This window comes from Leucopleurus acutus (assembly GCF_964270905.1).
Source record: "Leucopleurus acutus genome assembly, chromosome: X".
Classification (NCBI taxonomy): Eukaryota; Metazoa; Chordata; class Mammalia; order Artiodactyla; family Delphinidae; genus Leucopleurus; species Leucopleurus acutus.
The window spans coordinates 127,933,074-127,946,872 of NC_139148.1; the positions used below are offsets into that span (position 1 = coordinate 127,933,074).

Genomic DNA, 13,799 nt, shown 5'->3' on the forward strand with positions numbered 1-13,799 from the left:
TCCTGGGCTCCACCTGCAGAGTTTCTGATTCGGTAGGTCTGGGTGGGACCCAGACATGTGCATTTCTAACAGCTGCTGCTGGCCCAGCGACTCCCACTTTGAGAACCTCTGGTGTAGATGAGTCCCACGGGCCCTGCTGATTCTGACGTTTGGGACTCAGCTTTTTCTCAGCTATCTCTTCCGTCCTACATTGATTTACAACAGATTGTTTTATAAATGGGACACACCCGACTCTACCATGTGAACAGCTAAGAACATCTCAGACCCCCAGCTTCGGTTTTTTATCTGATTTTCAGCAAGTGGGCTTAAGGCTTCAGGAAAGCCAACAACTTTCTTGAATTTAATAAGTTAGGAATAGAAATACGAAGACTGTTCATCCGTCTTCCCCGCCCCCATCCACTGCAGCACGATGTTCTTTGGGTTGACTCTGTGTGACTCCAGAAAGCAGCCCTTTTTCCAGGGAGAACCCAGATCCTTAGGCCTCATTTTGAAAGCCTCCTCCCTACATAATCTGCGTATCCATCAGGTCTTGGGATAGGAGTGGCACTGGGTGAAGCTGTGATGTAGCTGAAGTTGATTTGAGAACTTTGCCAATTGTCTGCCCAGGACCCCCTCACCTGGACAACATCTCTTTGTCCTTCAGGTCACAGCTTAAAGTTCAGTTCCCCCAAGAAGCCTCCTCTAACTAACCCCTCACCCCAGCCAGGCTGGGTTCTCCTGTTGTCTGTTCTCTGCAGTGTTCCCATATAGCACTTACCACCTTTGTTACAAATCCCGTTTAAGTGATCTCCATTACACGAACGTGCCTGCTCTAAAAGGGCAACGCCATCTCTGCTTTATCCACCAGTGTTATCACAGCACAGGGCCTGGATCCTGGTGGGTGCTCAGTAAATACGTGTTGCACGAATGCTATAAGAGGCGGGCTGTGAGCAGATTCCAGCCACCATATTTTATTACGAGGAAAGCTATCAAACGGTCTATACTATACGTTCTACTATGTGCAGTGATGGTTGCTCCAAAGGAACGAAACAGACAAGCCGTCAGAAGAAACAAACACACGGATAGAGAGCCTCAGAGTCCCTGGCAACTACAGCCAAGTATTTCATACCCCTCCTGCCTTCTCTCTGGGAACCTGGCACCTGGGAACTAGGTATCTCCCTACCAGGCACCCTGGGCCTCCTCTCTCCAGACAGCTTCACCCCTCCCACACCCATAGTTTGGAGATAGGCATTTGGGTGAAGTCAGTGGAAGCCCCCGCAGCTCACAGCATGCCCCACCCAGCAGGGCCTAGAGAGCTGGTCTGGGCGAAGCCCACATTTTCCCCCTGGGGTGGTGTGAGTCTAGCGAGGCCCTGAAATGCCTGGCCCCAGGCAACAGCCCGAGTCTCCTGACTCCTGGCTCAGACTCTGGGCTCACAAATTCTGCATCTTGAAGCAGACGGGTGGCTTCAGATATAGGAATGAGATATGAACTTCGTATGCTTTTTATCCCCAATGCTGTAATTCCCTACTATTATCCCTACTATTATCCCTACTATTATTACCTACTATTATTATCCCCAATGCTGTAATTCCCTACTATTATTCCCTACTATAATGAAATTCAACCAAAGCTGAAAATTCTTTATTGAGAGAAGGCAGATGAAGTCTACAAACTGACCAGAAGTATACCCTGCAGATGTTGACTTTGAAGCCTGTGCCTACACTTAATGTTACTGGTGGATCCATTCTCACTGAATGAGCGCACACCAAAAGGAGGTCTGTCTGGTTCCCGGAGCCCTTCTTCCTTTTGAACAGTCCTATAATCCACACATTTGCTGGATTGCAAGGCCCTGATGAAGGAGAGACAGCAGTGTGGTGGAGACCAGAACCTTCTCCACAGGACAAAGTGTGCTGTGTTTACTGAGAGTTGCTGGACTTGGGCAGGTGGAGACAGTCTAGAGCCCAACTAACGCCCAAGTTAGTCAGGAACCCTGGAAAGCAGATTAGTCTGGGGTTTACCCATTGTCTTTTTCAAAACAACCAATTCATAAGTGGGGCAAGGAAGGAAAGTCACCAAAAAAGATATGTAGCCCAGGGCTTCCCTGGTGGCGCAGTGGTTGAGAGTCCACCTGCCGATGCAGGGGACATGGGTTCGTGCCCCGGTCCGGGAAGATCCCACGTGCCGTGGAGCGGCTGGGCCCGTGAGCCATGGCCGCTGAGCCTGCGCGTCCAGAGCCTGTGCTCCGCAGCGGGAGAGGCCACAACAGTGAGAGGCCCGCGTACCGCAAAAAAAAAGAGAGAGAAGGTGGGGAGAGCCTCAAACCACAATGCAGGTGGCCTGTGACGACTGTGGGACAGAGGAAGACTGGGTATGAGGAGTCTCAGACAGCAACTCCAAGAAAGGTTCAGCCAGGCCCATGGAGAATTCTTACATCATTTTACAGATGGGGACACTGAGGCCTTAAAAGGAGAAGGTAGACGACAAACAAATTTTATGAACAGAGATGCAGAAGTTCTCAACAAGAGCCTAGCAAACCGAACCCAGTAACATACGAAAAGCATTATGCACCATAACCAAGTGGGATTTATCCCAGGAATGCAAGGCTGGTTCAACCTGTGACAATCAATCAATGTGATGAACAATATGAACAGAACAAAGGGCAAAAACAAAACCACATAATCATCTCAGCAGACACAAAAGGGAAAGGGACTTTCTTAAGCTCATAAAATGAATAGCAAAGCCCAGACTAAACTCAGGTCACCTGACTTCCAGGCCAGAGCTCTTAATAGTAGTCGGGGTGGGGATGGAGGGTGGAACTGGCCCTCGCAACTGCATACACTGCACTGAGCCCCATATTGAGGACTTGCCCCTTGTCCTTTCATCTGGTCCTCACGACAGCCCCTGGCAGTGGGCGCTATGTCATCCCTACTTACTGCGTAAGGAGGCTGAGGCTTTGAGAGATAAGATGACTTACCTGAGGCCACCCAGCTGCCGAGCACATGAAGGAGCTAAGCCTAGACCTCGGGTTTCCTGCCTCCCGCTCTGGAACTTTCCCTTGCCCTTCACTGCTCTCCTCGTTGATTGGTGCTGCTGGCTTAACCCGATTCCATTAGTTCTCAGCTCACCTACTGCCAAGTCAAGTAGATGGGTTTTTGCTGTAGGCGGATGGGAATGTCCTCCAGATTCCCTGGGGAAAGAGCCCCCTCTCCTATGCCAGTACGTGACAACTCTCAGAGCCCAGGTTGTTGACCTACATCCGTGTGATCTGGGTTAAGTGGCCGTTTATATATGTTAATGACTCGGACATCTTTATGAGGACTGCAGAACTGTAAAGCGAGCGGCACTGGGGAGGTCAGAGGCCAAATGGTTGGAAGGTGGAGGGCAGCGCAGAGAAGAGGGGAATGAGACTGTCCTTTGCTCCTGGACATGCTGAGGACCAGGCCGGCTGGCCTCTGGTGGAAGCCGTCCCAGTGAAAGCTCTCGCTTCCAGATGAAACAAGAAAAAGAAGGCAGAGGTTTCAGAGAGTCGGGTAGAGAGAGCGATGCAGTTGGGTCAGGACTCAGAAGGCACCTTGGACTGGGCATCTGGAGTGGTGCGTTCTAGTCTTCTCTGATTTGGGGCAAGGCTCTTCCCTACCATGAGACTCAGGGTCCATACCTACCAGGGTCCTCAGAGGGTGGCGTTGCAGGGCTCCACGCTCAGAGACTGAGTCCCTGCAAAACAGTGCGGATAGACACTCTCTGTAGGTCTCTCTGACTCTCGGCCTCTCTGTCTTTAACTCGCTTGGTGATCTCTTTTCCCCCAATATTTTAATTGTGGTAAAATACGCATCATGTCAAATTTACCATCTTAGCCAGTTTCAAGAGTACAGTTCAGTGGTATTAAGTACATTCAGACTGTTGTGCCCTTCAACACCATCAGCCATCCCTAGACCTCTTTTCATCATGTACAACTGAAACTCTGTCCCTATGAAACAGTAACACCCATGACCCACTCCCCTCAGTCCCCGGCAACCACCAATGCTCACCTGGCAGGGGAGAGAACGTGATCAGGAAGATGGTTTTCCTAGGGTGAGGCTTAGCCATTGTTTGGTAATCTTGAGCAAACCATGGGCCCTCTCCTTCTCTTGAGAAAGATGACTTGAGTAGGTGATCTCTCATTTCTCACGAAAAGCACGTTAGGGTCGTAGGGAGAGGAGTTAGCCCCAGGGAGACAGAATGGGTCAGAAGAAGACAGAAGGTGAGGCCTTCAGTAAAAGGAAAGCAGAGAATGATGCCCTGCTCCCATACCAGTGGGGAAGGAAGAAAACCCAGGTTGCTGTGTGAGAGAGGCGTAGCAGGAAGGCACAGGCTCATTTGTCATTGGAATACCTGCTTGTGTATCTATATGGACAAAATCTTCCAGGGAAGAAGGAAGACCCCGTCAACGCCAGGCCACCCGAAACCCCATGAAGAGTGTGCTGATCCCACCCTGTTCCCCAGCAACTGGAGCATCTCCAGAAAGATCTGGGATCGGCAACAGAAAAGAAAAGAAGATCTAAATTCCAAAGTGACTTTTTTAACCTAAATGATGATGATTTTACATGAACTTGAGTTGTTCCTTTGACACACCATCATATTTTCTACTTACATGAGTCCTGGTTTTTTTTTTTTATTCCATAGGATTCCTACAGAGGAGCATATAAAACAAAATAATAAAACCAACCGCCAGGACAGATTAAGAAATAGAACACTCAGAGTATCTTAGAAGCCCTCCCTCTTCCCAGAGAGAGATAGCAGCTATCTGAGTGCCAACGCTAGGAACCTACCCACGGCTCCTTGGTGACCTTCGAGCTCATTCTAGTTAGGTTAGGGGCATCACCAGTCTCTTTAGGTCGTTATTTTCTGCATAGATTCCCACAGATGGGTCGTCCCATCTCTTCTGTGTTCATCCTTACCAGTTTCAATCTTAGATGGAGACCTTGTCTTTTTTCAATATGTTTTAAGATTTTCTGATTACAAGAATAATGTATGCTTTTTGTAGTAAACTTTGAAAATGCAGAAAAGTGTAGCGAAAACACAAATCCCATGAGATAACAAAATACATAAATATACAGTGTATAAATTAGCCAGGGATAACCGCTGTTAACATGCTGGAATACACATTTTTTTTCTGTGCCAAAATATGTATTTCACATGACTGGCGTTAAGCTGTGTATATAGCTTTTTCCTTTTATTGTGAAACGTGACATAGATACAGGAAAGTATGCAAGGCCTATATGAACAGTTTGAAGAAGTATAAAGTAAAAACCTGTGTCACTACTGGTTAGGTTGAGAAATAGAACATGGTCGACCCCCGAGTAGACCCCGCACCCCTGCTGCCATGTGCCCCTTCTGGTAGAATTAACCACTATCTTGATTGCAACGTTCTCTTGCTTTTCTATATAGTTCCACTACTTATTCATGAGCTCTTCAACAAGCGATCGATTTGTTTTGAAGAACCAAGTGGCAGGCACCATCTAGGTGCTTAGGCAGCAAAGGGTCACGGTGCCACCATTCAGTGGAGGCTTCCAGAAGAGAAGCTGCTCCCCTCTTAGGGAAGTCAGTGACTAAAGGTACCACGGATCCGGCCATGTGTAAAGCCCACCGCCGTCAGGACTCCTGGTGGAGTCATGGGCGTGGTACCGGACAGACAGAAGGAATCTGGCCCGAGGGCTTTATCTCGCCACAGCCTGCCTCCAGGCCCTCCAGCTTCCAGGTGGAGGTCAACAGAGAACACCTCTGTGGGGTGAAGCAAATCCGGGCAGCAGGATGTGGAAGACAGAGCAGGAAATTCAGCAGTAAATGGTCAAGCCAGATCTCTGCCAGAGAGGAGGAGAGGCAGATACCCAGGGCTGTGGAGGCGGGATGGCCATCCAGGCATCTGCCTCACTGTGTTGGCCACCCACGTGCACTTCACCTGCCAGTTCCAGAGGCCACCTGGGGCTGCTTTTCCTGAGCCTGCCACGTAGACCAAGCTGCCTTTCCACTTTCCCCTCTGCCATTCTGTGATTCAGCTTCCCTGGGGCCGTGGAGTCAGTTAACCCTGGCCTAGCTGCCTTTGAGCTTGGGCTAATGCATTCGCCTTATCCTTGCAGGATTGTGTCTTTGAAAACCAAACCAGGCCAACCCTTCACAGGACTTCTAGTGGGGCTTTGCGAGGGAGTGAATTTAGGTGCATGCATTAGGTCTGCCGTCTCGATCCGGAAGTCTCCAAAGGAAATCCTGCCGCGCCCTTCCTCGGTTGCCTGAATGTGATGGTCAGTCGGATGGCTTCTTTGGAACCCCGGGGCCTGTCAGCAGTGCTTACTGCACGCAGCGGGGAGACACTGGACGGAATGGGGGGAGGATTCGGTGCGAATAAGCAGAAGGGTTATGCTTTGGACATGGTAGCTGTTCATCATCGTCACCTTCGTCATCATGAAACGATAGGAGCCTTGCAGAAGCTGTCAGAGCCTGGCTCCAGAGGCTCTGGACTCTCGAGAGCTTTGGTATCCTTTGACCCAGTCCGTGACGCTCCTTGTAGCAGTGCCCTTGACCTCACCTTGCTCGTAGGCTGGTTCCCAGTGGCCCAAGTAGCCTGACCAGACGTGCAGTCTTCCTTGTCTATAACCAAGCGTTACCAATGATGGGCACAGCCCTGGCCACTCTGCAAAAATGCCCCACGGAAAACAGCTCCAGATATTTAAACTTGGAAATACTAACATTCAATTATACACATTTTTTTGAAGTTTTAACAAAACCAGATGTATTAAATTTGCAATTATAGTTTGAAATATTTAGTGAAATTTACAAGTTTAAATGTGATGTTTACATTTTTAAGCTTATTTGATTTTTTTAAACATCTTTATTGGGGTATAATTGCTTTACAATGGTGTGCTAGTTTCTGCTTTATAACAAAGTGAATCAGTTATACATATACATATGTTCCCGTATCTCTTCCCTCTTGCGTCTCCCTCCCTCCCACCCTCCCTATCCCACCCTACCAAACGTAGGGTAGATAGCTAGTGGGAAGCAGCCGCATAGCACAGGGAGATCAGCTCGGTGCTTTGTGACCGCCTGGAGGGGTGGGATAGGGAGGTCAATTATACACATTTATAGAGGAAAAGTCCAGAAAAGCTGAAAGGAAACTTTTACAAAATGCAAATTTACAGAAGAGATCCAGCGAATGATAGGATTGGTGCTGCCTTAGAGGTTTTCTTGCAGAATCTCTCTAGTGACCCTCCCACTCCCTGTACCACATGTATCAGAACAGAAATCCCTCAACTTGGAGTTCTCATTTTAGGATACAGTTGTTATAAAAGGAAAACAACACCTGGGTCACACGATAGCCCACCCAGCAGCCCTTGCACAGCTATGACACCCTAGCAGCACTCCAGAATCTTCTTGCTGCTGGTCTGCTTCTATATCACATTAGCAAAAGTTTCAGTTGGGCAATTGGATCAAGCAAAACTCGGGGCCTGGGCTTTGTAGTCAGACAATGTCTGGGTTCTAGTCCAGGCCCTGGCACTTACTAACGATTGACCTCGAGCAAGCTAGTTGCTTAACCTTTCTCTTTGTGCCTCAGTTTCCTCATCTTTACAATGGGATCATACCAGTGCCTCCCTCTTCGGATTGTTCTAAGAATTAATTAATTGAAATGACTCCAGGGAAGGGCTGAACCCAGTGCCTTAGATTAAGTTCTCAATAAATGTTTCTAATATTATCATCGTCGTTTAGTATTATTATTAGTCTGTTTTACCAAGAGATAGGAAAAGTGATAGCTCCGCTGAGCTATGTTGGCCAGACCACGCCTTAGAGCGTGTTCAGTTCTAGGAGGAGCGGATCAAGATGGTGGAATAGAAGGACGTGCAGCTCACCTCCTCCCACAGGACAGTGCCTGGAACGTTGTAAAAGGGCTTGATACACGGCAGAGGTATTATTGTTAATTAAGACTACCACTGACCAACCTTCAGAGAATACAGCACGCAGGCACTACACGTGTGTCAGTTAATTCGGTGACTCCTCATAACCTCCGCCACTCTCTGAATGATGCACTCCTATGACTTCCCCTTTACAGATGAGAATATTAAGGCACAGAAAGGTTAAGTGGCTTCCCCCAATTACCTAGCTAAGAAGTGGCAAATCCGTGATTCAAGCCCAGACCCTCTCTCTCCAGAGCCTGCACTCTTCGCCAGTACGGTGAAGAGCTGTGCTCTCCGTTACTGTCACCAGCATTCACAGGTGGCTATTTAAATTCATTAAAAGTGAATACAATTAAGAACTTAGTTCTTCATGTGCGCTAGACACATTTCAGGTGCTCTATTGTCGCATGTGGTCAGTGGCTACCGTATTGGACAGCGCAGGTATAGAGCATTCGGTTCTTTCCGGGAGGATGACTCAGCATCATCTCAAGGTTCTGTGGGACTGTGCTGCTTTGTTGAGCTTCTACGATTCTATTTCTTACAAAATCTCAGGCTTGAGTTGTATAGCTTTTTCCTAGTGTTATTAATAGATGCATGCTTGCGATATATTGAAATCGCATTTGCATTTGGCCAAGTAGTGTAATGGCAAGTAAGAGGCCAAGAAGTCTGACTCACATTACACTTCCCTGGTTTCCCAAAGCATGACTTCACATTTACGAAGTCGTCTCCTGTCACCTCTGTTTGACAAGTCTGCACATTCATGCATTTGCCCAGAGACCCAGCTTCTTCCGCAGCTCTGCCTTGCCCTCTTTGAGCTCTCTGCCTAGCATTTAGTACCCTAGCGTGTTCATCTCACTCGTGGCTTGAACAGCTGGGGCTGGCTTCTGAAGTCAGCCCAGCCGTGAGTGACCTTGGCCTCCGAGAGTCTCTGGCACACGCACCAAGTCTCCAGTTCCTTCTTGTGGGCTCTCTCTGCTCGCCTCTGTTACACGGTTAGTAAAGCAAAGGAGGAGTGAAGCAGGATTTGTTGCCTGAACTTTCAGGATGAGTAAGTCTAGACATCAACGAGCTCCCAGAAGCCAGTGGAATTACAGTACACAACTGTGACCTTGTGAATGTGCGTGTATTTCCTTCCGACCTCCACGGCGAAGACTGGACCGAGATCGAATCCGGTCAATAACTGATAAAGCCAGAGCAGGTACCCGCTTCTTGCAAAGCGTCTGAGTGTCTGTGCAGGTTAGTCATAATCTGAGCTCCTTACACTACAGCCCCTTTGCTCTACGGTGAGGTCACAGAATAGCCAACAGCGTGGTTACTCCAGTGTAGATGAAGGACACGCGACTGCTTCTCTCCGTGTGCAGAGAAGGAGCCTCTTCTCCCAAACCCAGCAGTTGCTTGGGTTTTAGTCACTCTGTTAATCAGGTCCAGGTCTGTACCCACTCTCCTGTGTGTGTCCTGGTAAAGCTATCTCCACTTCCTCGTCTTGTAAACTGGGGACAGTCTCAAATGTATGTGTGTGTGCATGGTTAGTGCGGTAAATGTTAGCTGACGTTATTTCCACAGTGTGATGATCTCTGTTGGGCTTTATTAACCCAACGGCGTTGAAAAGAGATGAGTAAATGTGTTTAAAATGAGGGTCAAGGCTCACTTTTATCATTAACGTTCATCCCTAAAAGAAGCCAGCACAGTGCTCACTGGACTAGCATATCCCAAGTGCCTGGGATATCGTGCCAAGCTCATAACAGATACAGTCAGTTGAATTTTCCAAATATTTGCTGAACCCTCTGCCTGTGCCAGGCACTGTCTGGGCACCAGAGGGATTTAAAGATGATTAAGACTTGGCCCGACAAGGATGTTCAGTCAGCCAGAGGAGCTGGACCAAAGGAGAGGCAGAATTCCCAGGGTGGATCTCCAAGGACATGCAGGGTTCCAGACGGGAAACTTGGAGAAAGGGCTCTCTGGGCTACCGAAGCAAAGAGCGCGATCACAGGGGACTGAACGCGGGCGGCAGCCTGTCTGGGGAACTCCAAGGACATGGGTATGACTGCGGGGTAGTGTACCTGACACCATGGGACAGGAAACCTGCCTGCCAAGAAGGCAGGAGGCCAAGGAACAAAGAGCCCTAATTGCAAAGTTTAGCAGGACGTGCTTGGGGCTCTAAGTGGCTGCAAGCCATTAGAGGGACCCAGGGACAACCTCGTTCCAGCAAGTTCTCTAGCGATCACGGGAAGCCCAGTGGGGGTGAGCTCCGTGAAATCAGGCACCAGCATCGGGCACTATCCATCCCAGGGTCTGATTATCTGAAATTTGGAATCACGCGGAGCCGGCCAGTCCGAGAGGTAGTAATCATGCCCACCAATCATGGACTGGCTTTGCTTTTCTGAGATTTTCAGTGATTCCAAAGACAGAGGTGGGTTTACCTTATGTGTGGAAACCTCTAGGCGTTGAAAAGTGCCAACCACTTTTTCTTTGGAAGCTGGACCTCCCACTTAACAGGGCGTGTAACAGCAGTTTCTTTTCCAAAGTAAATAAAACGGAGAAGACACACGAGCATCAGCTACAAAGCTCCTTGTCGGTCAGAGTCAAGACTGAATCTCATCTAGTTTATTTCTTTTCTTTTTTTAACCAAGGATTACACCGGTCCGCGAAGCGCCTGCTCCCATTCTGCTCCACTTGAATGGGTGGCTGCAGCCCCGTTCCCAGCTGCTGCCGAAACAGAACTGCCCGCACCGTCGGGGCATCTTCTGCTGCTGGTAATTTCCATGTACCATCTGCAGGGTTTTTTCTGCCTGATGAACTACCGAGGCGCTGTGAGCGTATGTTCATGCTGATGGGGGTTCTTGCTTCCTGACCCGTCACTAATATCCTACAAGTCACATGAAGCTACCAGGGATTCCTGAGCAAAAGCTTAAAATGCTTCAGTTCCCTACAAATAAGCCCCACTCATTGCTTTCAGTCTGTGTCGTCACGGGGTGGGCAGGGAATCAGACCTCTAGGAATAGTTGCATATCGGGATCGTAAAAACTCCTACATGGCTATAAAACAGTGTCTTGAATTATCAAGGCGCTAGGAATGCAGGCACAAAGAATAGTCCCTTGTAGAGATGACCTTGGTCCAAGGACAAATTGGAGCTTGACTAAGCGAAGCTTCAGGTGGCCAGTGAGCTCAGCTCTGCACGAATGCACCAGCCCAAGGGGAGGGGCGCCGGGCCCTCTGTAGTTGGCTTATCGTCAGAATGGCAAAGAAAGTTTCCCTTCCCACGTGCAGTGAGTTCACTTGCTAAGCGTATTTCACGTGGTTTTTTGGTTTTGTTTTTCTCTGGGGAGAGGGGTGTCATCTCTAAAGCTCTCCAAGCAGTTAGGTTTTCTTCCTAATCCCATCTTTGAGTATTTATAACGTGTTCTTAAAATTTTGCCTGGAGATCCCTTGTAAAATCCGGCCTGTACTTTTCTTAATGACACACTTGAACAGTTTCTACATTTCAAAGCCTGTTTTCCATATGACAAGCTAATCACACACATGCACACACCGTGCCAGACTTCATGTGGACCTGGGAACCAGGCAAACCTGGATTTGCATCCTCCCCTGCTACTAACTAGCTGTGTGACTTTGGGCAACTTCCTTAACCTCTCTGGGCCTCAGTGTCCTCCTCTGTAAAATAAGGACAGTAATCGTTCCTGCCTCATATACAGCTGTTGCAAGTGTTGAGTGAGACTGAGTATTGAAAGCACTTGGGTTAGTGCCTGGTACGTAGCAAACGCTCGATAAATTCAGTGGTGGCAGTTTTTATCGTTAATTCAACTACGGCATCCAAATATCTACTGGCCTGTCATCCGTCACAGAGGCTTGCCCACGGTAGGCGCTTAGTCGTGTTTATTGTCATGAATTGAATTGACTCCGACTGTTTAGATTCGGAGGATAAATATTTCCCTTTCGACTGGGCTGTTTGATAGACACAGGTGATCACTCAAAGCTCAGGTGTTAACAGCACGACAATGAAGAGGCTGCTTCACGTAGAAAGACCTTCTCCTCAAGGCAGGCTCCCCCTGGTCCTCTTGGGCACCCCTGTGGCCGAGCGCTCGCTGCGCTCGGCAGGATGTCAGAGCCGTCTCGGCAGCTCCTTGGAGTCTTGAGGCTTCCTGTGACGTGGATATCAAGTGTGAGGGTTTTTAATTGCCTTTGGCTGAAAGAATTGGGTCAGATGTTCAATTCGGGTGAAATCCCTGCCTTCTAAAATATGACGGAAAGGGGAGGGGCCACTCACACGCAAGTCCTGAAACGTGGGGGCCCCGGCAAGGTGAAGTGCAGTGAGGGCTGCCGCTCAGGGCTGGGCTGCTGTGAAGTTTCCACTTGACTGCTTGGTTTTGCACTCACCGTTTGGTTTTGCAGATTCCTCAGCATGTGTCTACACACACGTACCTACACACCAGTTTAGAATGGTGTGCTCTGTGGGGGGGAGGGGCGTGGGGAGGGATCGGGATTGGTCAAGGTCATTGCTGATGACGTAGCTTGACTCCCATTTCCAACAAGACAGTGACTGATGGAGGCAGAGGCTCCTTAACTGAGACCCACGGATGGGTAGTAAGTGGTCCAGAAAACCCCTGAGATTATACGTAAGATGTCGGTGGGCTGGGAAGGGGGAGACACCAGCGTAAGTGCTTTTTCTGTGGAGAGAGACCATAGCTTTTAACCGATTCTCAAAGGAGTCTGTGACCCAAGACAACCAAGACCACAAAGCTGTTGGGTTTGGTTGGCCCAGACCACTTGGTGTGTCTAACCGAGCACCCAGACGACCCCGCTAGGCGGTCAGGGCAGTGACAGGAGCATTCAGAGGCATGTCGTGGCCACGCCGCTGATGGACTCTTCAATGGTTGTTGTAGACTCATGTAGACAAAGCCTGCAAGCTTGGGGAAGCCAGGCCCCCCCAGGTCAGCCTCGGGCGACAGCCCCCATCCTGCCAGGCCCTGGGGAGTGAGTCCTTCCTGCCCGGCAGCTCCTTTGCTCAGGAGCTGGCCCGAGTCACCTCCTCGTACAGCACCTCAGAGGCAGCGCCCTGGGGCGGCTGGGATCCGAAGGCCTGGAGGCAGGTGCCCGCTCCACTACTGCCTAGCTGCGACGCTGTCGGTAAGTCACTTCCCCCAGCCTCGCTTTCCTCATCTGTCAGCTGGGCACGGTCCCCTGCTCAGCCTGCCCGCCTGCCGCACAGGGTTGTTGGGAGGCACAGAGGAGGTGACAGCCCGGCCCGTAAAGCTCTGTTCACCTAGGAGGGATTTCTAGCAGAGAGACCACCCAGGCAAGCAGACTGCTCCGGCATCTCAGCCTCATCTTCGGGGCACTGAGTGGTGATCGCCCTGGGCGCAGTTGCTCCCTCCCGGCCGTTGGCCTTCCAGCACCCCAGTTCATTCCCTGCCTGTCTGTCCCTGCGGCCAGGCTGTGAGTCCGTGGGGCACAGGGGCTGCGCTTCTGCACCTCTGAATCCCACCCCCCACGTCCGCCCCGACCCCGTGCCTGCCTGCTCCATAGCCGGTGGGCGCTCGGGAACTGCCTCTCCCTCCAGCGGTCTGCTGTGGACTCCGCACCCCGAGGTGTTCTTTGACCCCACCTGGGACTCACGCACCCCAAGAAGTGAGAAGTTGGATCGCCCCACTGGAGGACTGGTGGCCCCGGGGGAGGGCAGGCAGAAGGAAGCCCAGCAGATTCTCAAAGAAATGGCTTGACTTGCCCTAAAGGGTCACGTTAGTGGGCATGAGAGAAAGATGGTGGACGTGCCAGAGCGGGCCTTTGCAGAGAATTTCACTGGGCTCGTGGAGTTGTTGTTCTGGCGCATGAAATATCAGTGTGTACGGGATGTCAGACCTCTCTGCAGAGAAAGCTAGAGAAATGAGCATTGGCTGA

General features: G+C 49.9%; 1 protein-coding gene across 5 annotated transcripts in view; it reads left to right on the top strand.

Annotated features, from left to right (window-relative positions):
• Positions 1 to 13,799, top strand: part of MAMLD1 (mastermind like domain containing 1) — a gene marked incomplete at both ends in the record, with an annotated part of 54,501 nt that overhangs the window by 35,275 nt on the left and 5,427 nt on the right. For all 5 annotated transcript variants that reach the window (XM_082865183.1, XM_082865185.1, XM_082865182.1 and 2 more), the window contains one exon: positions 12,785 to 13,028. In XM_082865183.1, coding sequence (XP_082721309.1) covers positions 12,785 to 13,028 — 244 coding nt within the window. The remainder of the gene's footprint in view (positions 1 to 12,784; positions 13,029 to 13,799) is intronic.